This window comes from Salvelinus alpinus, chromosome 7 (assembly GCF_045679555.1).
Source record: "Salvelinus alpinus chromosome 7, SLU_Salpinus.1, whole genome shotgun sequence".
Lineage (NCBI taxonomy): Eukaryota > Metazoa > Chordata > Actinopteri > Salmoniformes > Salmonidae > Salvelinus > Salvelinus alpinus.
Window position 1 is genome coordinate 63386427 of NC_092092.1, and position 25942 is coordinate 63412368.

General features: G+C 43.2%; 1 protein-coding gene across 1 annotated transcript in view; it reads left to right on the forward strand.

The window, feature by feature from the left end:
• The first annotated feature begins 3387 nt into the window (after positions 1-3387).
• LOC139581460 (receptor expression-enhancing protein 2-like) overlaps positions 3388-25942 on the forward strand; it is a 30754-nt gene continuing 8199 nt past the window's right edge. The window contains exons 1-5 of the mRNA XM_071411250.1: positions 3388-3890; positions 6375-6447; positions 11152-11228; positions 16299-16419; positions 19173-19286. Coding sequence (XP_071267351.1) covers positions 3859-3890; positions 6375-6447; positions 11152-11228; positions 16299-16419; positions 19173-19286 — 417 coding nt within the window. The 5' untranslated portion in view covers positions 3388-3858. The remainder of the gene's footprint in view (positions 3891-6374; positions 6448-11151; positions 11229-16298; positions 16420-19172; positions 19287-25942) is intronic.

Below are 25942 nucleotides of genomic sequence, written 5' to 3' on the forward strand. Positions count from 1 at the left end.
TATCACCTGCCTGATTCTGAATTAAAGGGGCTGCATGGTCAATCTGACTTCTGCATTGGTCGTGCAGCATTTACGTTGATACAGCCTCTGCAGAAGTCAGGGCATTCATACTTGTTGCGCTTCGCGGAGCAGCGCAGAGCTATTGTCAAGGAAGTGAATTTGCGTTTCATACAGGACCTCCCGCCCCCACCTACTGTCAACCACTCATGTCAATGCGGAACTATACAGAGCCCTCCGCACAGTTAGACAATTTAGGAGGCACACAGCGGTGCACAATTGTGTCACACCCTCCATATGGAGCCTCCGACCACATTTTTGGATCAAGCATAAATTGGATTTTAGAAAGTGGATGGCAGAAACAGGGCAGGCAGAGGCTCTTGTACCCTCCCACTGAAGTCTCTATTCCTGGAGAACAAGACACTGCATAATGGAAAATCTAGTATTTTCATATGCAAATAATGTGGTCCTAATTAATTGACAGCTGAACAGCTGTTTTGTATCACATAGAATATGATTTGACAGAATCAGTTACAGAGATTATTAAATGTTGAACTCAATCCTCTAAAGAACAAAATACATATTACCCTGCCATATTATTAGGAGGGAATGAGTGAAGACAGACAGAAGCTGTGGCTGCTGCCTTGTGCCTGCCAATCATTTGTATTTACACTAGATGACTATTAGGGGGCGCTGTGTTGAAGCCAGCGTGCCTCCAACCTGGCACCCCACTGCTGTTGTAAAAATGTTTTTGGAAGCTATCGAAATGTATTAAAGTCCACATTTGTTTTTGCCACATTTATTATACTGAACAAAAATATAAACGCAACATGCAATAATTTCAAAGATTTCACTGAGTTACAGTTTATATAAGAAATCAGTCAAATGAAAAATTCATTAGGCCCTAATCTATGTATTTCTCCTGACTGGGCAGGGGTGCAGCTATGGGTGGGCCTTGGAGAGCATATGCCCACCCACTGGGGAGCTAGGCCCAGCCAATCAATTAGTTTTCCCCCACAAAAGGGCTTTTTTACAGACAAATACCCCTCAGCACCCCCCTTCAGATGATCCCGCAGGTGAAGAAGCTGGATGTGGAGGTCCTGGGCTGGTGTGGTTACGTGGTCTGCGGTTGTGAGGCCAGTTGCACGTACTGCCAAATTCTCTAAAACGGCATTGGAGGCAGCTTATGGTAGAGAAATTCAAATGTAATTATCTGGCAACAGCTCTGGTGGACATTCCTGCAGTCAGCATGCCCTCAAGTTGAGACATCTGTGGCATTGTGTTGTGTGACTAAACTGCACATTTTAAGGTGGCCTTTTATTGTCCCCAGCACAAGGTGCACATGTGTCATGATCATGCTGTTTAATCAGCTTCTTGATATGCCGCACCTGTTAGGTGGATGGATTATCTTGGCAAGGAGAAATGCTCACTAAAAAGGGATGTAAACAAATTTGTGCACAACATTTTAGAGAAATAAGCATTTTGTGCTTATAGAAAATGTCTGTGATTTTTTTAAATTTAAGCTCACAAAACATGGGACCAACCCTTTACATGTTGCGTTTATATTTTTGTTCAGTGTATATTACAGACACCTTAATACATACTTTTAAATTGTGAGCTAAACATAAACATTTAAAATTCAAATATTTAAAAACATTTTCCTTAAAGTATATATTTTTTATATTACTAATGTTACTGTCTCCAACACAGCAAAAAATATATACATGTAATTTTGTTCTTGAAGCATTTAATTGAAATACTGTAAAATTCCATTTATTCCTAGAGTACCACAGCAGAGTACCCTAGCGTTCAAACAGGGAAATGGTTCCAATCGTTTTTCCCATAGGGGATTTTAGAAATATGTAAAATAAGGGCTGTGTTTTGTGTAGGCTTACCTTGGTGTGACGTTTTGATAAACGTGTAAATCTCTCAAGGACAAGGTGACTTTCATCAATTTATTTGTCTGTATTTAGCCTCCCCAAAAATGAAACGTTAATGTGGCTATGATAAAGAACTACACATGCTATGATGATCTGGGCGAGACTTCTGAATCAAGATAAATGTAAGAATCTCTGGATCACAGGAAGCTACTGAGGGGAGGATGGCTCATAATAATGTCTGGAATGGAGTCAATGGAATGGCATCAAACATGGAAACATTACTATGAGCCTGTCATCCCCAATTAAGGTGCCACCAGCCGCCTGTGCTCTGGATTAACTATCTAATGTTAACTAAATGTAGTAATGAATAAATTGGCTACATTCTTTAAATGGACAATTCTGTGAACCTTGTGCACGTTTTAAATTGACACAATATCTGTTAGCAAAGGTGTCAGCAAGAGATGAAGGTTTCCAGGAGCTTGCAGGGATTTGTAGTTTTGCATGATACCTACTTTGATGCTAATTAGCATTTTCAAAATCTGAGAGTAAATAGATTTGAATATTGATAGTCACCTTGTCTGAGAGCGATTTACATGGTTATCAAAACATCACACCAGGGTAAGCCTACACGAAACACAGACCTTATTTTAAGTGTTTCTAAAATCCCCTATGGCAAAAATGAATAATGGAAAAACGATTGGAACCATTTCCCTGTTTGACCGATAGGTTTTATAGTTATTATGACACCTCCACTGTTGTGCTCTATGGAGAACTTCTCCTACTGGTGACTGCCAATATGGCAGACCCATGGCTTTAAAGCCTCTCAGTGGCCAATACAAAACTTCAGCATCCCAGGGTTTATGTACATCATTGGTGCCTACACACAGTATCAAGCACTGTCTGGGACATCAGTGCATCTGACATTTCACTATACAGAGCCTGTTGGTCTTGTCTGCATAGCTACACGAATTAATTAAACTCCTAGTTATAGGACCAATTGAATTGTGGCAGTAACCAGTTGCCTTCTCTGCGGGGTAGACAAAACAGGTTGGACGTGCCCCGTTAAGAGAACGAGGAATTCCAGTGATTTGAATACAGCAGATTCACAATCACAATAGTAGTAATGGGAAGTTCGGCTCTTTTTATGACTCTGATCATTTCAACTCGTTCAGTCAAAAGAAAGAATCTTTCGACTCATTTCGTTCATCTGAGTCAGTAATGCCCAGAGCACGCAGGACCGTCTACCCGCGAACAATGAACTGAAAACTTGAAATAGTCATGATTCTACAAGCCTCTCGTTTCACCCAAGGGCTTATTGCAGCTGTCATGTGACTGAGACTTTAAAAAGCGTTCTTTAAACAATGAACATTTGTTGATTGCTAGACACACAAATAATATGTTTTCTTGATACATTTGAAACGAGGTCTAGTTGTGGCCGCAACCGGACGACTCTTGGCAGAATGCATTGCTTGACTGCCTTGATGATAATCACAATATCGTTCGTGAACTGCAGCACCCCAAACGATTCGTTCTTAAATTGGAGTTTGGTGAGCAGAGTATGTTTAGGTTCTACATCATAACAAATTAATTGCATTCATTATTGCACTATGGGTCAATTATCAGTTCTAAACATGTATTTTTATTTTCTATGCTGTCTGCTGCGTGATAGACAGTTGATCGGTGCGTGTATTAATCCTGCTAGAATTCATTGCGGCCAGCAGGTCAAATAAACGACTAAAATGAACGAGTCACTCAGAAAATAGAATTATGACTCAAGTCAGTAAAAAGAGTCGTTCAAAAAGAACGAATCGTTCGCGAGCTGCACATCACCACACAGTAGCCTAGCTACCTGTCAGTAAAATATAGCACTTCAGAACAGCAGCAGGCACTCGCATCACAACAACACGGTCGTTGGCAGAGGAATGGGGGGTAGCTAGCTAGTTAGATTTCCGAGAATAAGGAAAAGCTTACTACAATCAAGATGGTGTCGTGGATTATCTCCAGGATGGTAGTGTGAGTATGGACTCGGCAGCGTCAGTTTGTTGTATTCGCTCTTGCCAGACCACATCGCTTTCTACAGCTGCATATACTAACTACTGCTGCCATGGCTTGTGCCCAGATCGTGCGCGGCCAGTTATCTTGATAGCCAGAATGACAGCGAACCTGCTAATTTGCTTGCAATTGAATTGTCGTTGTTGGTTTATAGCCCATGGTGCTGAAATGGGTATGTTGACCACTGGTGTTTCCCAAAGAACGTTTTGTAGGCAAAGAGCAACACCGTTACCAGTGCGAACGTTGGCTAGCTAGGTAGTTAGCTCACATGATAACGCTGCTAGCCAAGTGAAGGTGGAATTAATTAGCTAGCTAACAAGCCTGTTTATGCCATCGAATGAAGCCAATTTGTCAATTCATATAGTGGTTGTTATTCTAAGTCAGTAAAACAAAATGCTCTAGTCTTGAATATTGCTAATCACGCATGGTGGATAGTGCATTTTTAGTAAGGTTTGCGTGATGATCATCAAAACACAAGGCAGAAACGGCATTGCTAGCATGACACTGACATCCAGAGAAATCATTGATGCTCTTTCATTCCCACTGAGTGTCACCTGGACCGATAACGTCAAGAATTTGATTCTCATGATGTTATTTATGAAACGTGTCGACAAGGGTGCTGTTTGATAAGGGGTGAGACCCAAGAGGGAGGCACAGATGTAATTTGATGTTGTAATGAGCCAGTTAGGATAGGCCTACCTGTACCCTGACAGCTAGATTAGAGTCAACAGCTGTTTATACAGTTGAGTCATACACACACAGAGTCATTACCCTACAAACCCCCAGAATATATCTTGCTGTTATCAGCTCTTTGTGTTTGTTAGTCAGTGTTGTATTCAGGTGGTAGGATTTGTGTGGGCAGTTTCTGTCAAACAATGTTTTGTTTTCATGTCATCAGTAGCAATTGTCATCTTGGCATAGAATGAGAGCCACAACTTTAATAGTTTTATAGTTACCTAAATCTCAGATGTAAAGAGCGGAGCCTGCCTGCTATTTTTTAAATGCACAGGTTGTGCTGAATAGATGTCATTGATGTAACTGATTTTGCATTGGGTTACGTAACCAATAACATCTGAGCCAACCGTTACTTTAGTGTAGAGGGTTTAAGGCTCATTGTGTGGCAGGTAATCATGTGTTAGAGACCAAACAAACATGATTGAATGGTCCTGTAAACATGATGATGCTTATCCCAGGGATTGGCCAACCCTGTCTTTATCTTTGTGTACTAGTATGAAAGTCACTGTCATACTCATGCGGTATATATGTTAGCATAAACTCTGTGTTGCTGGGCTTGTAAAAACTGAATTGGACACTACAAGCCAAAGTACCCAACAGGATGGCTATTCATTTCCACTTAATCGGGGTGAATAATTAGTCGATAGGTCTAATCACAGAAGAGTTGGGAATCTGAGCCTGCTCAGTGCTTGGTAGCCATTTCTTCTGTGTCTCCTTGAGTGCATTGAACAGTATGGAGTTGAGATATGGGACAGCGCAGAGAGGAGTCTGGGAGTAAGAGAGAGAGACATTGGGCGCCTGCTGTGGGAGTCTGAACCTTGCCTCTGGCCTGCCACGCGTCTCCTCTTACTGGACAGCTACAGCGCAGAGTAGAGCAAAGCAGCCCTGGCAGCATGACTGGGCAAATCACAGACAGACAAAGACCCAGACAGACGCACAGACTCTGTGCACACGAGAAACTCACAGATAGAACAAGGGAAACCCATAGCGGGAAATATTTCCACAGATTAAGCCCGAGAGGTGAGAAAATATGGACAGAAAGGTGGAATACATGAACCTAGAGTGGCAGAAATGCCCATAGCCTTCACATGGGTGTGTGGCAGATGGGCAGAAAGGTAGCAGGCGTGGTCCTCCCAGCTCTCCCCTCCCTCAGCATTCAGTTTCCTGTCACATCAGCAGTAATCACCATGCAGCCGGGCTGACAGGACAGAGTGCGATGTGTGTGTGACTGTGGATTTTATTACCATGTGTGTTGCAGACAGATTCACAAACGGTGGCCTGCCGTTATCCTTGTGTGATTGGTCCATCTATCAGTAGCAGAAGCGTTTTCCATTCTTTTCCAATCTTCTGCTTCCTGAACTGATTATTTGTTCCAACAAACCACTGCCCTTTGTCTAAATGTAACCATCTGTTATTGCAATAGAGCGGGTCAGGTGCCCTAACTAGGCTAACCTAGAGTGATATTTTGAGAACTGCCCAGAATATGGCCTACTTTCCCTCAAAGCAACCTATTTATGTTGACTCTGGGAGATCATGGGTTTAAGACTGGAGTCACGTGTTAGGCCACATTTGACTGGATACATATTGAAACAGAGGGAAACATTTGGTCAGTGTTACTACCCTGAGATCATGTTGCCCGGGTGATGTTGTTTACTGTACCTTAACCCCTAGCCTCTGACTCATTCCTCTCTGACTCTCCTCTTTCTTCAGCCTGGCCTTCGGGACCCTCTACCCGGCCTACTCCTCATACAAGGCCGTCAAGACAAAGAATGTGAAGGAATATGTGAGTTTTGTACTTGAATACTATACCTCTATTGTTGCAGTGTATTAGTATGTCTTTACAACATCTTCAGTGATGGGCTAAATATTTTAAGTATCTTGTAGTTATTTCATATATTCATATTGAGATAATACAATGGAAAACGTTATGGTTTTAAAATGGCTTTCACCCTCCAATGCGCTGCAGCCAGTTTCCATTGTTTCTGAGGATGAGAGAGCAGTTTAAACACGTTTAAACAGTATCTGTTTAAAATGGGAGCCTCCCAGCTTACCTCATTCCTGTTAGGGAGCAGAGGGATGAGAAAGAGGAGGGGTGGTAGAGGAGGAGTGGAACTCTGTGTTCTGGCCTTCTGCCTAGCTCCGCCAAGCTCTCTCGTCTCCTGAGCCTTCTCCCTCTGGTTGCTATGGAACCCCCCCCCCCCCTCAATATTTGAGCTGGGGCACATGCAGACAGAGAGAGGAAGGGATAGATCAAGAGGGAGAAGAGATACAGAGGATTTTTTTCCCCCTCGCTATCCTTTTCTCTTTTCTGTAATGATTTAACAGTAGAAATAGCTATTTATATAACATCACACATTTGACCTGTGCTGTGTACCTACAGTACATTCAGAAAGTATTCAAACCCCTTGACTTTAACCACATTTTGTTACGTTACAGCCTTATTCTAAAATAGATTAAATAAAAACATTTCCTCATCAATCTACACACAATACCCCATAATGACAAAGTGAAAACAGGTTTTTAGAAATGTTTGCAAATGTATAAAAAACATAAGTATTCAGACCCTTTGCTATGAGACTCGAAATTGAGCTTAGGTGCATCCTGTTTCCACTGATCATCCTTGAGATGTTTCTAAAACTTGATTGGAGTCCACCTGTGGTAAATTCAATTGATTGGACATGATTTGGAAAGGCACACAACTGTCTATATAAGGTCCCACAGTTGAAAGTGCATGTCAGAGCAGAAACCAAGCCATGAGCTCAAAGGAATTGTCTGTAGAGCTCCGAGACAGGATTGTGTCGAGGCACAGATCTGGGGAAGGGTACCAAAAAATGTCTGCAGCATTGAAGGTCCCCAAGAACACAGTCGCCTCCATCATTCATAAATGGAAGAAGTTTGGAACCACCAAGACTCTTTTTAGAGCTGGCCGCCCGGCAAAACTGTACAATCAGCGGAGAAGGGCCTTGGTTTGGGAGGTGACCAAGAACCCGATGGTCAATCTGACAGAGCTCCAGAGTTCTTCTGTGGAGATGAGAGAACCTTCCAGAAGGACAACCATCTCTGCAGCACTCCACCAATCAGGCCTTTATGGCAGAGTGGCCAGACGGAAGCCACTCCTCAGGATTAGGGTTGCAAAGGGTCGGAAATTTTCCATGGGGAATTTTGCTTAAATTCATCAAAGTTTTGCGAGCTTATAAAACAGTGAACCTTTTTTGTGGGATACACATAAGGCAATTCTAGGTCTTGTGGCATATTTTGGTTAAACTATCCACAATTCAATGGAATTGTAACCCTTTGCATGCACAGTGCATTCTTCCATCACATGTACAGCTCTCAAGATCTTGCACACTAATGAGATGCTATTGAGCCCACACTACTACACTGTCTGAGCCAAGGACTACATGCTTTCTGGTAAGTTTTGATTACAATACTGGGTGGGGTGAATATATTTTGTATGACATGCATGATTTTTTGTTTAACTAGTAAATCGTAGCCTACAGCAAAGTGTGTTTTAAATCATTTCTAACTTGTTAACAATTTCTGCTAGTTAGTTTTTGCTACCATGTCGGTTTTAGCTTGCTTGAGCCTGCTAACTGAGTGTTAATTCACCTGTTTCCATACGTTTCATTTTAAAACATTTATCTTACAAAGGAGTTGTTTAATCTAACTGCTTAACTATTTATCTGTACATGGAATTGTATTTTTTACTCATTTGTTTCTATTCTTTACAGGAAAAGTCCCTCTACTTCTATTCGAGGTGAATATGATGAATCACACACCTTATCGATAGCAGCAGCTCATGGTCCTCCTGGAATCAGAAGTTTTTTGACTCAATGGAGGAACATAGTCAGAGAAATGCTCGAGCTGTGTATGCAACTGGTTCACCTCTGATGCTCACAGGCAATGTGTATTGGAAGAGATTTCTGAATGTTCTTCACCCAGCATACACCCATATAACCAGACATGCTTTATCTTCTCATTTGCTGGATGCAGAGTTCAAAAGAGTTCAAGTGAAGGTCAAGCAAATCATAGAGAAAGCAGACTGTATTGCAATCATCTCTGATGGGTGGTCGAATGTTTGTGGGCAACTACATCAACGCCACCCCTCAACCAGTATTCTACAAGAGCACAGACACAAGGGACAACAGACACACCGGTCTCTACATTGCAGATGAGCTGAAGGCAGTCATCAATGACCTTGGACCACAGAAGGTATTTGCACTGATGACAGAAAATGCTGCGAACATGAAGGCTGCTGGTCTAAAGTGGAGGAGTCCTACCCTCACATCACACCCATTGGCTGTGCTGCTCATGCATTGAATCTGCTCCTCAAGGACATCATGGCACTGAAAACAATGGATACACTCTACAAGAGAGCCAAGGAAATGGTTAGGTATGTGAAGGGCCATCAAGTAATTGCAGCAATCAACCTCACCAAGCAAAGTGAGAAGAATAAGAGCACCACATTAAAGTGGCCCAGCAACAACCGTTGGGGTGGTGCTGTCATCCTCCTGGATGATGTATTTTGGGAGAGGGTGGTAAGCAGCCTGAAACTTCTGAAACCTATAGCAGCAGCCATTGCACGGATTGAGAGAGGCAATGCCATCCTGCCTGATGTTCAGACTCTGCTTGCAGGTAAAGAGAAGAAATCCGTACTGCCCTGCCCACTTCACTGTTGCGCCAAGCAGAGGAAACTGCAGTTCTGAAATACATCAAAAAGCCTGAAGCCCATACACACCACAGCGTACATGTTGGACCCCAAGTATGCTGGCAAGAGCATCCTGTCTGGTGCAGAGATCAACAAGGCCTATGGTGTCATCACTACCGAGCCTCGCCACCTTGGCCTGGATGAGGGAAAGGTTCTTGGCAGTCTTGCGAAGTACACTTCCAAGCAAGGGCTTTGGGATGGAGATGCAAAATGGCAGTCGTGCCAACATATCTCATCAGCCACCTGGTGGAAGGGACTTTGTGGATCTGAGGCTCTTTCCCCTGTTGCCTCCATCATCCTCCAAATCCCACCAACATCAGCCGCCTCAGAGTGCAACTGATCCTTGTTTGGGAACACACACACCAAAGCACGCAACAGGCTGACCAATGCAAGGGTTAAAAAATTGGTGGCCATCTGGGCAAATTTGAGGCTTTTTGAGCCTGACAACGAGCCATCCTCAACAAGGTTGGAAAGTGACAGTGAAGATGAGGCTTCAGAGTCTGATGTTCAAGAGGTGGACATTGAGGAGGTCCAGGGAGAAGACATGGAAGCCTGAGAGGAAGACAACCAAATCTTTAGTTTCTATCATTTTACAGATGTATGTTGAAAACGTTTTTGGGAGATGCGATGGATCATTGGGGATCATTCAATATTCCCTTTTGTTGTTCAGTGAAATCATCCCATGTGATGAGTCAACTCATTTAATTAAAGATAAATTCGTAACTAAATAGTTTTTTAAATTTATATTGGAAAGATTTAATCATTTGCAATTGTCTACTTATGATAAGGGGAAAGTTTGTTTTTGTGTCCATATGATATTGTAAGTATATCCAATACAAAAAACATCTACATTTAAATGGTATTAATATTAATTTGCATATATTCCCACGGAATGTTTCCACCTCTGAATATTCCCCAAAATGTGCAACCCTAGTCAGGATCGATGGAAAGATGAACGGAGCAAAGTACAGAGAGATCCTTGATGAAAACTTGGTCCAGGGTGCTCAGTACCTCAGACTGGGGTGAAGGTTCACCTTCCAACAGGACAACGATCCTAAGCACACATCAAAGACAATGCAGGAGTGGCTTTAGGACAAGTCTCTGAATGTCCTTGAGTGGTCCAGCCAGAGCCCGGACTTGAACCCGATCGAGACTTGAAAATAGCTGTGCAGCGACGCTCCCCATCCAACCTGACAGAGCTTGAGAGGACTTGCAGAGAAAAATTAGAGAACCTCCAAATACTGGTGTGCAAAGCTTGTAGCGTCATACCCAAGAAGACTCGAGACTGTAATCGCTGCCAAAGGTGCTTCAACAAAGTACCGAGTAAAGGGTCTGAGTACTTATGTAAATATATTTTAATTTAACATTCTAAAAATCTGTTTTTGCTTTGTCATTATGGGGTATTGTGTGTAGATTGATGAGGAAAAATAAACATTTAATCAATTTTAGAATAAGGCTGTAACGTAACCAAATGTGGAAAAGGTCTGAATACTTTCCGAATGCGCTGTATGACATTAAAATGTGACTCATCCTCTCAGCCTATTCAATGCATTCCCTAGCTGGGTTTAGAGCTTTATATTTTTCATATGCCGATATATTTAGATGAGATGTTTTCACTCTGTCAGTGTGACATTTTAGGATTCATCCACATCATCTTACTATTTATATTGCAGTTGTTCATACACTCTCCGTCCTTTGTTTGGAAGTGACTGCTTACTGTAGGCTATGCTTTGGTCTATATGTGATGCTCTCTCCCATCTATATCCTGTGTGTGTCCAGGTGAAATGGATGATGTACTGGATAGTGTTTGCGTTATTCACGACGGTGGAGACCCTCACAGACTTGTTCATGTCCTGGTGAGTGACGTGGGTCATCTCTGACCACTGCCCTATAGCCATTTTAGAACAATAGCCCCTAGGACCATCCATATGAAAAACAATATACACTACATGGCCAAAAGTGGACAGCCCTTCAAATGAGTGGTTTCGGCTATTTCAGCCACACCCGTTGCTGACAGGTGTATAAAATCGAGCACACAGCCATGCAATCTCCATAGACAAACATTGGCAGTACTGAAGACCTCAGTGACTTTCAACGTGGCACCGTCATCAGATGCCACCTTATAAGTCAGTTTGTCAAATTTCGGCCTTGCTAGAGCTGCTGAAGCTGCCCCGGTCAACTGTAAGTGCTGTTATTGTGAAATGGAGCAACACCGGCTCAGCCGCGAAGTGGTAGGCCACACAAGCTCACAGAACGGGACTGCCGAGTGCTGAATCGCATAGCGTGTAAAAAATGCCAACACTCACTACTGATTTCCAAACTGCCTCTGGAAGCAACATCAGCACAAGATCTGTTCGTCGGGAACGTCATGAAATGGGTTTCCGTGGCCGAGCAGCCACACACAAGCCTAAGATCACCATGCGCAATGCCAAGTGTCGGCTGGAGTGGTGTAAAGCTCGCCACCATTGGACTCTGGAGCAGTGGAAACACATTCTCTGGAGTGATGAATCACGCTTCACCATCTGGCAGTCCGACGGATGAATCTGGGTTTGGCGGATGCCAGGAGAATGCTATCTGCCCGCATGCAAAGTGCCAACTGTTAAGATTGGTGGAGGAGGAGTAATGGTCTGGGGCTGTTTTTCATTGTTCGGGCTAGGCCCCTTAGTTCCAGTGAAGGGAAATCTTAATGCTACAGCATACAATGACATTCTAGACGATTCTGTACTTCCAACTTTGTGGCAACTGTTTTGGGAAGGCCCTTTCCTGTTTCAGCATGTAAATGGCCCGTGCACAAAGCGAGGTCCATACAGAAATGGTTTGTCGAGAGCGGTGTGGAATAACTTGACTGACCTGCACAGAGCCCTGACCTCAACCCCATCGAACACCTTTGTGATGAATTGGAACGCCGACTGCGAGTAAGGCCTAATTGCCCAACGTCAGTGCCCAACCTCACTAATGCTCTTGTGGCTGAATGGAAGCAAGTCCCTGCAGCAATGTTCCAACATCTACTGGACAGCCTTCACAGAAGAGTGGAGGCTGTTATAGCAGCAAAAGGGGGACCAACTCCATATTAATGCCCACGATTTTAGAATAAGATGTTCGATGAACCTAATTTTATATATACACTGCTCAAAAAAATAAAGGGAACACTAAAATAACACATCCTAGATCTGAATGAATGAAATATTCTTATTAAATACTTTTTTCTTTACATAGTTGAATGTGCTGACAACAAAATCACACAAATTATCAATGGAAATCAAATTTATCAACACATGGAGGTCTGGATTTGGAGTCACACTCAAAATTAAAGTGGAAAACCACACTACAGGCTGATCCAACTTTGATGTAATGTCCTTAAAACAAGTCAAAATGAGGCTCAGTAGTGTGTGTGTGGCCTCCACGTGCCTGTATGACCTCCCTACAACGCCTGGGCATGCTCCTGATGAGATGGCGGATGGTCTCCTGAGGGATCCCCTCCCAGACCTGGACTAAAGCATCCGCCAACTCCTGGACAGTCTGTGGTGCAACGTGGCGTTGGTGGATGGAGCGAGACATGATGTCCCAGATGTGCTCAATTGGATTCAGGTCTGGGGAACGGGCGGGCCAGTCCATAGCATCAATGCCTTCCTCTTGCAGGAACTGCTGACACACTCAAGCCACATGAGGTCTAGCATTGTCTTGCATTAGGAGGAACCCAGGGCCAACCGCACCAGCATACGGTCTCACAAGGGGTCTGAGGATCTCATCTCGGTACCTAATGGCAGCCAGGCTACCTCTGGCGAGCACATGGCGGCCCCCCAAAGAAATGCCACCCCACACCATGACTGACCCACCACCAAACCGGTCATGCTGGAGGATGTTGCAGGCAGCAGAACGTTCTCCACGCCGTCTCCAGACTCTGTCACGTCTGTCACATGTGCTCAGTGTGAACCTGCTTTCATCTGTGAAGAGCACAGGGCGCCAGTGGCGAATTTGCCAATCTTGGTGTTCTCTGGCAAATGCCAAACGTCCTGCACGGTGTTGGGCTGTAAGCACAACCCCCACCTGTGGACGTCGGGCCCTCATACCACCCTCATGGAGTCTGTTTCTGACCGTTTGAGCAGACACATGCACATTTGTGGCCTGCTGGAGGTCATTTTGCAGGGCTCTGGCAGTGCTCCTCCTGCTCCTCCTTGCACAAAGGCGGAGGTAGCGGTCCTGCTGCTGGGTTGTTGCCCTCCTACGGCCTCCTCCACGTCTCCTGATGTACTGGCCTGTCTCCTGGTAGCGCCTCCATGCTCTGGACACTACGCTGACAGACACAGCAAACCTTCTTGCCACAGCTCGCATTGATGTGCCATCCTGGATGAGCTGCACTACCTGAGCCACTTGTGTGGGTTGTAGACTCCGTCTCATGCTACCACTAGAGTGAAAGCACCGCCAGCATTCAAAAGTGACCAAAACATCAGCCAGGAAGCATAGGAACTGAGAAGTGGTCTGTGGTCACCACCTGCACTCCTTTATTGGGGGTGTCTTGCTAATTGCCTATAATTTCCACCTGTTGTCTATTCCATTTGCACAACAGCATGTGAAATTTATTGTCAATCAGTGTTGCTTACTAAGTGGACAGTTTGATTTCACAGAAGTGTGATTGACTTGGAGTTACATTGTGTTGTTTAAGTGTTCCCTTTATTTTTTTGAGCAGTGTGTATGTGTATATATATATATATATATATATATAAAAAGTATACCCCTTATTCTCCCCAATTTCATGGTATCCAAATGGTAGTTACAATCTTGTCCCATCGCTGCAACTCCCGTACGGATTCGGGAGAGGCAAAGGTCGAGAGCTGTGCGTCCTCCAAAACCCAACCAAGCCGCACTGCTTCTTGACACACTGCTCACTTAACCCGGAAGCCAGCCGCACCAATGTGTCGGGGGAAACACTATACACCGAGGGGACGCTGGACCAATTGTGCGGCGCCCAATGGATTTCCTGGTCGGGGCCGGCTGTGACAGAGCCTGGATTCGAACCACGATCTCTAGTGGCACAGCTAGCTGCATTGCAACACCACTGCACCACTCGGGAGGCCCTGTTCGATGAACCTTTGGTCATGTAGTGTATATTTACAGTACCAGTCAAAAGTTTGGACACACCTACTCATTCAAGGGTTAATTTTTTTTTTGAATTGTCTACATTGTAGAATAATAGTGAAGACATCAAAACTATGAAATAACACATGGAATCATGTAGTTACCAAAATGTGTTCAACAAATCAAAATAGATTTTATATTTTGAGATTCTTCAAAGTAGCCACCCTTGTCATTGATGACAGCTTTGCACACTCTTTGCATTCTCTCAACCAGCTTGATGAGGAATGCTTTTCCAACAGTCTTGAAGGAGTTCCCACATATCCTGAGTATTTGTTGGCTGCTTTTCCTTCACTCTACAGTCCAACTCATCCCAAACCATCTCACTTGGGTTGAGGTAGGGTGATTGTGGAGGCCAGGTCATCTGATGCATCACTCCATCATTCTTCTTGGTCATATAGCTCTTACACAGCCTGGAGGTGTGTTTTGGGTCATTGTCCTGTTGAAAAACTAATTATAATCCCACTAAGCGCAAACCAGATGGGATGGCCATGCTGGTTAAGTGTGCCTTGAATTATAAATAAATCACTGACCGTGTCACCAGCTAAACACCATCACAGCTCCATCTCCATGCTTAACGGTGGGAACCGCACATGTGGAGATCATCCGTTCAGCTACTCTGCATCTCACAAAGACATGGCAGTTGGAACCAAAAATCTCACATTTGAACTCATCAGACCAAAGGACCGATTTCCACCAGTCTAATGTCCATTGCTTGGGTTTCTTGGCCCAAGCAAGTCTCTTCTTCATATTGGTGTCCTTTAGTAGTGGTTTCTTTGCAGCAATTTGACCACGAAGGCCTGATTTCACAGTCTCCTCTGAACAGTTGATGTTGAGATGTCTGTTATTTGAACTCTGAAGCATTTATTTGGGCTGCAATTTCTGAGGCTGATAACTCTAATGAACTTATCCTCTGCAGCAGAGGTAACTCTGGATCATCCTTTCCTGTGGCGGTCCTCATGAGAGCCAGTTTCATCATACCGCTTGATGGTTTTGCTACTGTACTTGAAGAAACTTTAAAAGTTCTGGAAATTTTCCAGATTGACTGACCTTCATGTCTTAAAGTAATGATGGACTGTCGTTTCTCTTTGCTTATTTGAGCTTATCTTGCCATAATATGGAATTGGTCTTTTACCAAATAGGGCTATCTTCTGTATACCACCCATACCTTGTCACAACATAACTAATTGGCTCTCACATATTAAGGAAATAAATTCCACAAATGTACTTTTAACAAGGCACACCTGTTAATTGAGATGCATTCCAGGTGACTACCTCATGAAGCTGGTTAAAAGAATGCCAAGCATGTGCAAAGCTGTCATCAAGGCAAAGGGTGGCTACTTTGAAGGATCTCATATTTTGATATGTTTAACACTTTTTTTTGGTTACTACATGATTCCATGTGTTATTTCATTAGTTTTATTTCATGTCTTCACTATTATTCTACAAAGTAGAAAAGAATACAAATAAAGAGAAACCCTTGAATGAGTAGGTGTGTTAACTTTTGACTGGTACTGTACATTGAAATGACCTATTTTGGTTGGAAAGCTGTTAATTATTTAACATGTTGTGCTCACGAGGAATGATTATATTTAAATCAACTTCGATTTGATTGTCTACATTTGTCGTGGTGTATTGCCTTCAGAAAAGTACCAGGATATCAGAGCAAACACTTGGTAAACCCTTTAATGCCTGAAAGAGAAAATAATAATATTGTTTCAGTAAAATTGTAGCCCACATCCATTCTTCTTTCCTGTCTATTAACTCTCCTTTTGGTGTGGTTGTTCATGCAGGTTTCCTTTCTACTTTGAGCTGAAGATAGCCTTTGTGATCTGGCTCCTGTCTCCGTACACTAAGGGCTCCAGTGTGCTCTACCGCAAGTTTGTCCACCCCACCCTGTCCAATAAGGAGAAGGTAACGTCTAACCCTGTCCAATAAGGAGAAGGTAACTAGGGATGCACCGATATGACATTTTTGGCCGACACCGATATTTTCCTTGCCAAAAAGTACTCAAGTACTCAAGTACTCAAGCTTATTTCTCGAGTCAGTTGTTTGAATGGAGCTAGGAGTGTGTTCATGTTTCAAACATGTTCTCAAATGCCATTGAAATGGTAGCAGTGGTATGACAACCAGGATATTCATGAGCATGTAATACGGCTTTCCTCAGTACGAAATCCTCGTCGACCCACTGTGCTGTCAGACGCCGCATGCTCATAGGGCTGATATCACTGGTCCAAATGTCAGTCGTGAAGCTAATGGCTCATCAGGGATGCAAACCAGTCACTTTTTGGCAAAATTCACCGTTTTGAATCCAAAATAGGTGACCTACGTGATTTGTGTAGATGCGATGAGAAAAGTTTGGGTGGGGGATTTGGATCACTACTGGCTGTATGCGAACTAGTGCTATGCGTTTGGAGCAATACTGGCTGTATCCAAGGCTCAGCCAATCGTTCACATAACAGAATGCAGCACGCGACTGAAGACAGAAGAAATTGGCCAGTTACAGCATCAGTGTGTGCTCTGGAAAGACAGGGGAGAGTTGAAAGGCAGTTTTCCAGTTAACTTACAGCAGCACGTCCCCTGAACGATAACCAAGAGGTAGGTGAGAAGCCTGACCACGGAGACTAGGTTGAGAAGGTACTTCATGAGCTGTAACCAAAAACAACTGGCATTTGGAACGTTTGAGGTGAGGGAGAAAGTGTGGTGGAACAAGTATTGTTACTATTGTTAAGTGTCTTGCTAGCTGGATCGAATGATCCGTTTGCTAGCCAGAGAAATGTTCAGCAACATTAGCCAACTTTTCTGATCAAAGTGGGAAAACTAACGTTAGTAACCTAACCAATTCGCTATAATATTAACTGGTAACGTTATACGACTCCTTGCCGTTCCTCAAGTTATAACGTGTTAGTTGCTTACTGGACCCTGGCAATCTGTGTGGCATGCTAACAAACTAACTACTTTCTGTGGACAAAATGTTTTCCCTTTACAGTATGTGGTAAGTTTTCAGAATGAGAGAATTAGGTGAAAATGAGACGTTGCTTGTTAAACAAGTGAAGCTGGAGCTGGGCCTGGCGTAAGCTGGATGCCACTATAGAGGTGAAAGGAACACCACACACTTTCCCTCTTTCTCACTTCAATACAGTGGATACAAAGGGTAATGCAAGGGGTACTCTCTGCCTGAAAGAGATCAATTATGACAACAAAGGTTATCATGCTCTGCTGGCACATTGTAGAACACATGTCCTCAGGCAGAAAGTGTACAATTCAGTGTAGCCCAAAGATATTGCTTTTGTTGTGTTGAACTTGACAGTAACACATGTGAGTGAGGGGGGATTATTACATTTTTTACTCAGTGTATGTTATTTTTGCACACATGTAGCCTGTGCACTTGATCGATGTCTACTCTAGGGGCCACTATAATGGAGCAAAAATAGAATGCCTGTTTGTTTCATTCTATTTCTACTTGACACGTTTTTTCCCCAAGTGCAATATTTGTGTGTGGACACAAGCGTTCTTGTTATAAAGGCTGTCATGGCTCACTGCAATATTAGTGTATTGTTTTTTTCTCAAGACTTGAGTGTCATTTGCAGTAAAGTCTAGACAACAAATAACATTGGATTGCTTTCTTTACATTTGTTTAGCTGTGAGTTAAGTTCACATAAACCACTTTTTATTTTACACACAGAGACTGATCATTTAGATCATATTCTTTTTGTTTAATTAGTTAACCTGCATTTCCCCCTAGGAGGGATTTTTGCAACAACAAAAAAGTAAACTTTTTGGGCCCTCACCAGTTTGCATCCCTGAGCTCATGGATGTGAGTTTCAACAATACTGTAACTCTGGTAGGGCAACATCTGAAAAATAGCGCCTACTTGGTAGTGTGTACTGGGGCTCGAGGTGCTCCACCAGTTGGTGAAAGCCAACATCATCCACGACAGATAACGGTTGATTGTCAAGGGCAATGAATTCAATTATCTTGGCGTTAATGGATTTCGCTTTTGAGTTGTCTTGCTGAAATGTTCCTACTCTTTCAAATGACTAGTCGACATGAACTTGTTTAGTTGTTGGAAGTGTGCTCTTAGTTTTTCTGATTTTATTCTCAGTAGTCGCTGAACGTCTGGGGGTGATGCACTTTCAAATGAGTAATTAGGTTTGTGGTATTGAAAGATTTCACTTTCTCCCCCTCGGGAAATAATAGCAGTACAAATGTTGCATATGGCCTTTTTGTTATCTTCCTTTGAAACATCAAAATAGATCCACACAGCAGACATTGTGGGCTAGGTTAGGAATGCTGTGTAGCGCTGTATTTTTCATGGCGTCATTACGACATCTACCTACGTTATATAGGTATGCACGTCACCTTTGACATCGGTTTTGCACATCGGCGTTAAACTAGACGTCGGGCTGATGCTGGCATTTTTAGTTAATATTGTCCGATTCCGACATACTTACCGATCTATCGTGCATCCCTAATGGTAACGTCTAACCCTGTCCAACAAGGAGAAGGTAACGTCCAACAAGAAAGTAACGTCTTACCCTGTCCAACAAGGAGAAGGTTAGAGGTCACAATAACATCCAGCTCTCTGTCAGTCTGCAAATTCAACTGTTTAGATGCATTGACTCATACAGTATGTTTCTCTATCTCCACCCTCTTCTGTCCTGTAGGAGATCGATGAGTACATCACCCAGGCTAAAGACCGTAGTTATGAGACTATGATGAGGTTTGGGAAGAGAGGTCTGAACTTGGCTGCTACTGCTGCCGTCACCGCAGCTAGCAAGGTAAGCAAGGCCCTGACCAGAGGTGTGTGTGTGTCATCATGTTTGAGATGTGTATACTCTGCAGGGTAATGTTTCTGTCTGTCTGCATATGGTGTTTCCTTGTGGTATTGTGAATCTATATTGCGTCCCATGGGCATGTACCATGCTGTGTGATGTTCAGATGCATTTACATTGATGTTAGTGTGATTAGAGGTGCTGAGTACCGACCAATAGAATGCTGAGTACCGCCCAATAGAATACTGAGTACCAGGCTGTTAGCGACTGGTGGTTAGCAAGTTTGTTAAAACCTGTCTGGGAACGGAATCCCTCGCCAACAGCCAATGAAATTGCAGGGCACCAAATTCAATCAATAGAAATCTCATAATTCAAACTTCTCAAACATACAAGTATTAGAAACCATTTTAAAGATAAACTTCTCGTTAATCCAACCACGGTGTCCGATTTCAAAAAGGCTTTTCGGCGAAAGCACAACATATCATTATGTTAGGTTAGCAACTAGTCACAGAAAGCATACAGCCATTTTCCAACCAAAGAGAGGCGTCACAAAAAGCAGAAATGGAGATAAAATTAATCACTAACCTTTGATATTCTTCATCAGATGACACTCCCGGGACAACATGTTACACAATACATGTATGTTTTGTTCGATCAAGTTCATATTTATATCCAAAAACCTCAGTTTACATTTGGCTTTGCCTCCAAAACATCCCGTGAATTTGCATAGAGCCACATATATAAACAGAAATACTCATAATAGACTTTGATAAAAGATACAAGTATTATGCACAGAATTATAGATATACTTCTCCTTAATGCAACCGCTCTGTCAGATTTCAAAAAAGCTTTACGGAAAAAGCAAACCATGCAATAATCTGAGTACGCTCAGAGACCAAAACAAGCCAAACCTATACCCTCCATGTTGCGGAATCAACAGAAGTCAGAAATATCATTATAAATATTAACTTACCTTTGATGATCTTCATCAGAATGCACTCCCAGGAATCCCAGTTCCACAAATGTTTTGTTAGTTCGATAAAGTCCATTTATGTCCAAATACCTCCTTGTTGTTCGCGCCTTGAGTTCACAAATCCAAATTCATGACGCACGATCACTAGGTCCAGACGAAAAGTAAAAAAGTTCCGTTACAGTCCGTAGAAACATGTCAAACGATGTATAGAATCAATCTTTAGGATGTTTTTAACAAATCTTCAATAATGTTCCAACCGGAGAATTCCTTTGTCTTTAGAATTGCAATGGAACGCAGATCGCTCTAACGTGAACGCGCGTGGTCAGCTCATGCCACTCTGGCAGACCTCTGACTCATTCAGCTCCCATTTCCCCCTCCTTCACAGTAGAAGCATCAAACAAGGTTCTAAAGACTGACATCTAGTGGAAGCCTTAGGAAGTGCAATATGACCCCATAGACACTGTATATTCGATAGGCGATGAGTTGAAAAATTACAAACCTCAGATTTCCCACTTCCTGGTTGCATTTTTCTCAGATTTTCGTCTGCCATATGAGTTCTGTTATACTCAGACATCATTCAAACAGTTTTAGAAACTTCAGAGTGTTTTCTATCCAAATCTACTAATAATATGCATATATTAGCAACTGGGCCTGAGTAGCAGGCAGTTTACTCTGGGCACGCTTTTCATCCAAATGTGAAAATGCTGACCCCTATCCCAAACAGGTTATTAAGCTACTAATGACCATCAACTGCATCAGAGGACAGTTTTTGAGAAGCCTGGTTACCTTGCCTAAACTTCATGTGGAATGTGACTGCGGTCATGACTCCTGACTGCCAGTGTGGCTGTAATATGGTCACCGTAACAGCCCTAGTCATACCAATAAGTCTGTATATCAGTGTTGTTAGTGATAGTGTTTATTGTATAGTTTGAGAGCTCTTGCCAAGAAATAACTCTGGTGTCTTGTAGGGTTGGGCGATATTACGATGTAATCAGAAATCAATTGTGTTTGATAGACATCATCGATGGCAATGACATCATGAGGTGACAGACGATAGCTTTTATATATTTAGATTTTTTACAGATGATGGCTTAACCTGTTTAAACAAGACTGGCAGCGCACAGCCGGGCGACATGCCAAATGACTTGCCTATCCCTATTTGCCGTAGCCTTTTTCAAAAAATATGGAGGTAGACTTAGCCTACTCTTAGAGATGAAACGGTATGAACATTTCATACCATGATTATAGTGACCAAAATGATCAAGGTTATCAGTATTTTCGCGGTATTGTTAAAATGTGCTGTTAATGTTCAAAAAGTACTGACACACTGAAATCATTTCACCAAGTTTTATATTGAAAACCAACAAACAAATAAAATGAGCAGCACTATGCACTTTTTGTGTGCATAAACATTAAAATATTAACATGAACATTAAAGATGGCACCATGTGGCCATGAGAGGTAAAAGTTTCCCTTGTGCAGGTTTTAATTAACACAACCTTAAGTGAATCAAATGTGCATATAAAAGCAACACAATGTGCATGTAAGAACAATACAACCATATGTAAACACATCCAATGTGCATGTAAGAACAATACAACCAGATGTAAACACATCCAATGTGCAGGTGTTGACATTAAAATAACACAAAATATGTTAACAAATCAAATGAACAGAACTGATTGTATGTGCGTTCTCTCCTTCATAAAGAAATCCGGTGCTGCTGGCCTAACATCCTGTATGTATGCATCTTTGTTCACTTGAGATTGAAATGGAAAAATGTCCTTATATTTACTTTGCCCGGTTTAAGTGGTGATCTGCGAGGAGACGATGTGCCCGCTGGCACTGAACACTCTCTCTGATGGCACACTGGTTGCTGGGATCCACAAAAGCTTCCTGGCAACCCTGGCAAGGTGAGGCAGCTCTGATGCATGGCCCCTCCACCACACCAGTGGATCCTCTTCTGCTGGAATGATTGGCAGAGACAGGTAGACCTTGATCTCTTCTTTCACTCTGTCTTCTGGGGTGGTCGGAATCTGACCCTCTTCACCTCTCTGCTGCCTTGTTGAGGTAATCTTTCTCAGCAACCCAGCCAGGCCTTTCCCCTCCGATATCGTGTTGGGGTGTTGGTGGTGCAGCTGCCAGCTTCAAGGCCTCCTGGACACAGCTGTTAGTGTCAACTTTTGCAGCCTCATCTAAAAAGATCCTTTTGAAGCGGGGGTCAATGAAACAAGCCATGTGCGTGACTCTCTTTGCCTTCTTTGTGTATCTGTTGTTAAGGTATTCTATCATTACCCTTTTCATCTCCTTGGTCTGGGATGGATCCATATCCTTTTCCTCCAGAACATCATGGGTGATGTGGTCCAGGACAGGCTTGATGGCTGAGCTGTGTCACTCGTGCCTCTGAGGCAAGTGCATGGCACTTGCTGGCACAGTTGCTCCATGACACTTATGTCGGCATCCTTGGGCATCAGATGCCATATTCCTCTTTCTCCAGCCAGGGTCGCACAGACTGGCTGCTGTTGGCTGAGGAAACGCTCAAGCATCTTATGTGTACAGACGTGGCCAAAAGTTTTGAATGGCACAAATATACATTTTCACAGTCTGCTGCCTCAGTTTGTAAGAATGCAATTTGCATATACTCCAGAATGTTATGAAGAGTGATCAGATGAATTGCAATTAATTGCAAAGTCCCTCTTTGCCATGCAAATGAACTGAATCCCCAAAAAACATTTCCACTGCATTTCAGCCCTGCCACAAAAGGACCAACTGACATCATGTCAGTGATTCTCTCGTTAACACAGGTGTGAGTGTTGACGAGGACAAGGCTGGAGATCACTCTGTCATGCTGATTGACTTCGATAACAGACTGGAAGCTTCAAAAGGAGGGTGGTGCTTGGAATCATTGTTTTTCCTCTGTCAATCATGGTTACCTGCAAGGAAACATGTGCCGTCATCATTGCTTTGCACAAAAAGGGCTTCACAGGCAAGGATATTGCTGCCAGTAAGATTGCACCTAAATCAACCATTTATCGGATCAAGAACTTCAAGGAGAGCGGTTCAATTGTTGTGAAGAAGGCTTCAGGGCGCCCAAGAAAGTCCTGCAAGCGCCAGGAGCGTCTCCTAAAGTTGATTTAGCTGCGGGATCGGGGCACCACCAGGACAGAGCTTGCTCAGGAATGGCAGCAGGCAGGTGTGAGTGCATCTGCACGCACAGTGAGGCAAATACTTTTGGAGGATGGCCTGGTGTCAAGAAGGGCAGCAAAGAAGCCACTTCTCTCCAGGAAAAACATCAGGGACAGGCTGATATTCTGCAAAAGGTACAGGGATTGGACTGCTGAGGACTGGGGTAAAGTCATTTTCTCTGATGAATCCCCTTTCCGATTGTTTGGGGCATCCGGAAAAAAGCTTGTCCGGAGAAGACAAGGTGAGCGCTACCATCAGTCCTGTGTCACGCCAGCAGTAAAGCATCCTGAGACCATTCATGTGTGGGGTTGCTTCTCAGCCAAGGGAGTGGGCTCACTCACACTTTGCCTAAGAACACAGCCATGAATAAAGAATGGTACCAACACATCCTCCGAGAGCAACTTCTCCCAACCGTCCAGGAACAGTTTGGTGACGAACAATGCCTTTTCCAGCATGATGGAGCACCTTGCCATAAGGCAAAGTGATAACTAAGTGGCTCGGGGAACAAAACATCAATATTTTGGGTCCATGGCCAGGAAACTCCCCAGACCTTAATTCCATTGAGAACTTGTGGTCCATCCTCAAGAGGCGGGTGGACAAACAAAAACCCACAAACTCCAAGCATTGATTATGCAACAATGGACTGCCATCAGTCAGGATGTGGCCCAGAAGTTAATTGACAGCATGCCATGGCGGATTGCAGAGGTCTTGAAAAAGAAGGGTCAACAGTGCAAATATTGACTCTGCATCAACTTCATGTAATTGTCAATAAAAGCCTTTGACACTCATGAAATGCTTGTAATTATACTTTAGTATTCCATAGTAACATCTGACAAAAATATCGAAAGACACTGAAGCAGCAAACTTTGGAAATTAATATTTGTGTCATTCTCAAAACATTTGGCCACGACTGTAGATCCACCATCGGGTCACCACATCATGGATCAGAGCCTTCTGTGGTATGTTGAGAGCAGCTTGCTTTTCTCTCAGTTCTCTCCTTCTCTTCCAGCTCCGTGAGAAGCCTTGAACCAGATGACGGCAGGCCTTGACTGCTGTGTCACCTCTCTTAATTATCAGAGCCTTTTGAGATGGCCAGGTTCAAATGATGGCCAAAGCACCCAAGCCACATATCTGGGAACTCTTCAAAAGTCTTGGTCATGTTTGTTGCGTTGTCTGTGGTTATGCAGACCAGGTCTTTCTTGTTGATCCCCCACTCTTCAGCATATTCTTAAAAAATACTGTTGTGATTTTCTGGGAAGAACTGTGTTTCCACATGATTCCATTTGCCAGTCTGGGGTGAGGTAATGGATAGTGAAGCTGATATAGGGTTGACCACCCCTGCTTTCACTGGTCCAGAGGTCAGTAGTTGCAGCAAACCATGTGCTTTGAGCCAAACTTTTTCCAACATCAGCTTTAACCTGGTTGTACAGGTTTGGGATTTCAGTCTTGTAAAATAATGTTGGTGATGGCACTTTGTAGTGAGGCACGGCAACCTTCATCAGCCTGACAAAGCCAGGCCTCTCAACAACTTGAAATGGCATCATGTCCTTTGCAATGTAATATGAAAGGGCTGCAGTGAGGTGTTGGGTATTTTTTTTGATGTGGGTGCATAAGCAGCCTGTCTATTAAATGCTTGCTGGAGTGTCTGTGTCACAACTGTAGATGATGAGGGACCAGTAGCGTCACTGGGTTTTCCTGCTGCACTCCCACTCTGTACACAAGGGAATAGAAAAGTATTATTATTCACACACACACACACAGTCTATATTCTGTGATGCATTTGAGTATATGCAATGACCCCATGCCCAGTTTACATAAATACAAATGAGTCTTAAGAAGACAGTGATAGTATTTTCAATGAGCAGAACAATTGACATAAATATAGGAGTCTTTAGTGTTTCGCCTGTTGGAACACTTTTACAACCAAGTCGATGACTGCCGGATTTTAAATGAACAAAATATGTTGGTTGGCTGACTAAACTACGTAACGTGTTATCGTGTGCAATGGGTGAATAGAGTCTGCAGACACACGATACATACAACAGCAGAACGTGTAGTGTTTTTACAAGAGTAGGTAACACTGAAAGCTTCAGTTGACATTATTCACAAGCTGATAGCAAGTTAGACAGACAAACCATGACATTTTCCCCCATTCCAAAGTCCCCTCATCATGCATTGAGCTAAAAGTTAACTTACCTTGCATTCGCTATAAAGTAGTGGGTGGTGGTCACGAAGATGACTCGAGATTTGATGTGTTGCCCCCTTTTGCAGCAATTTTTTTATGATTTATTTCATTTTTTTGCATGTTCTGCAGACCGGGTGACCATCTTCGATTAAGTTTCCCCCAGCACTCTTGTAAAAGCCCAATAGTACCACACTTCAGATTTGGTCCTCTTAGAATGCTGAAAAATCTCCCGAGCGCTGCCACTGCCTTCCGCCTTGTTTTCACACAAAACAAAACCCACGTTGCATGCTGCTCCTGCGTTACCAGCTAACGGAAACC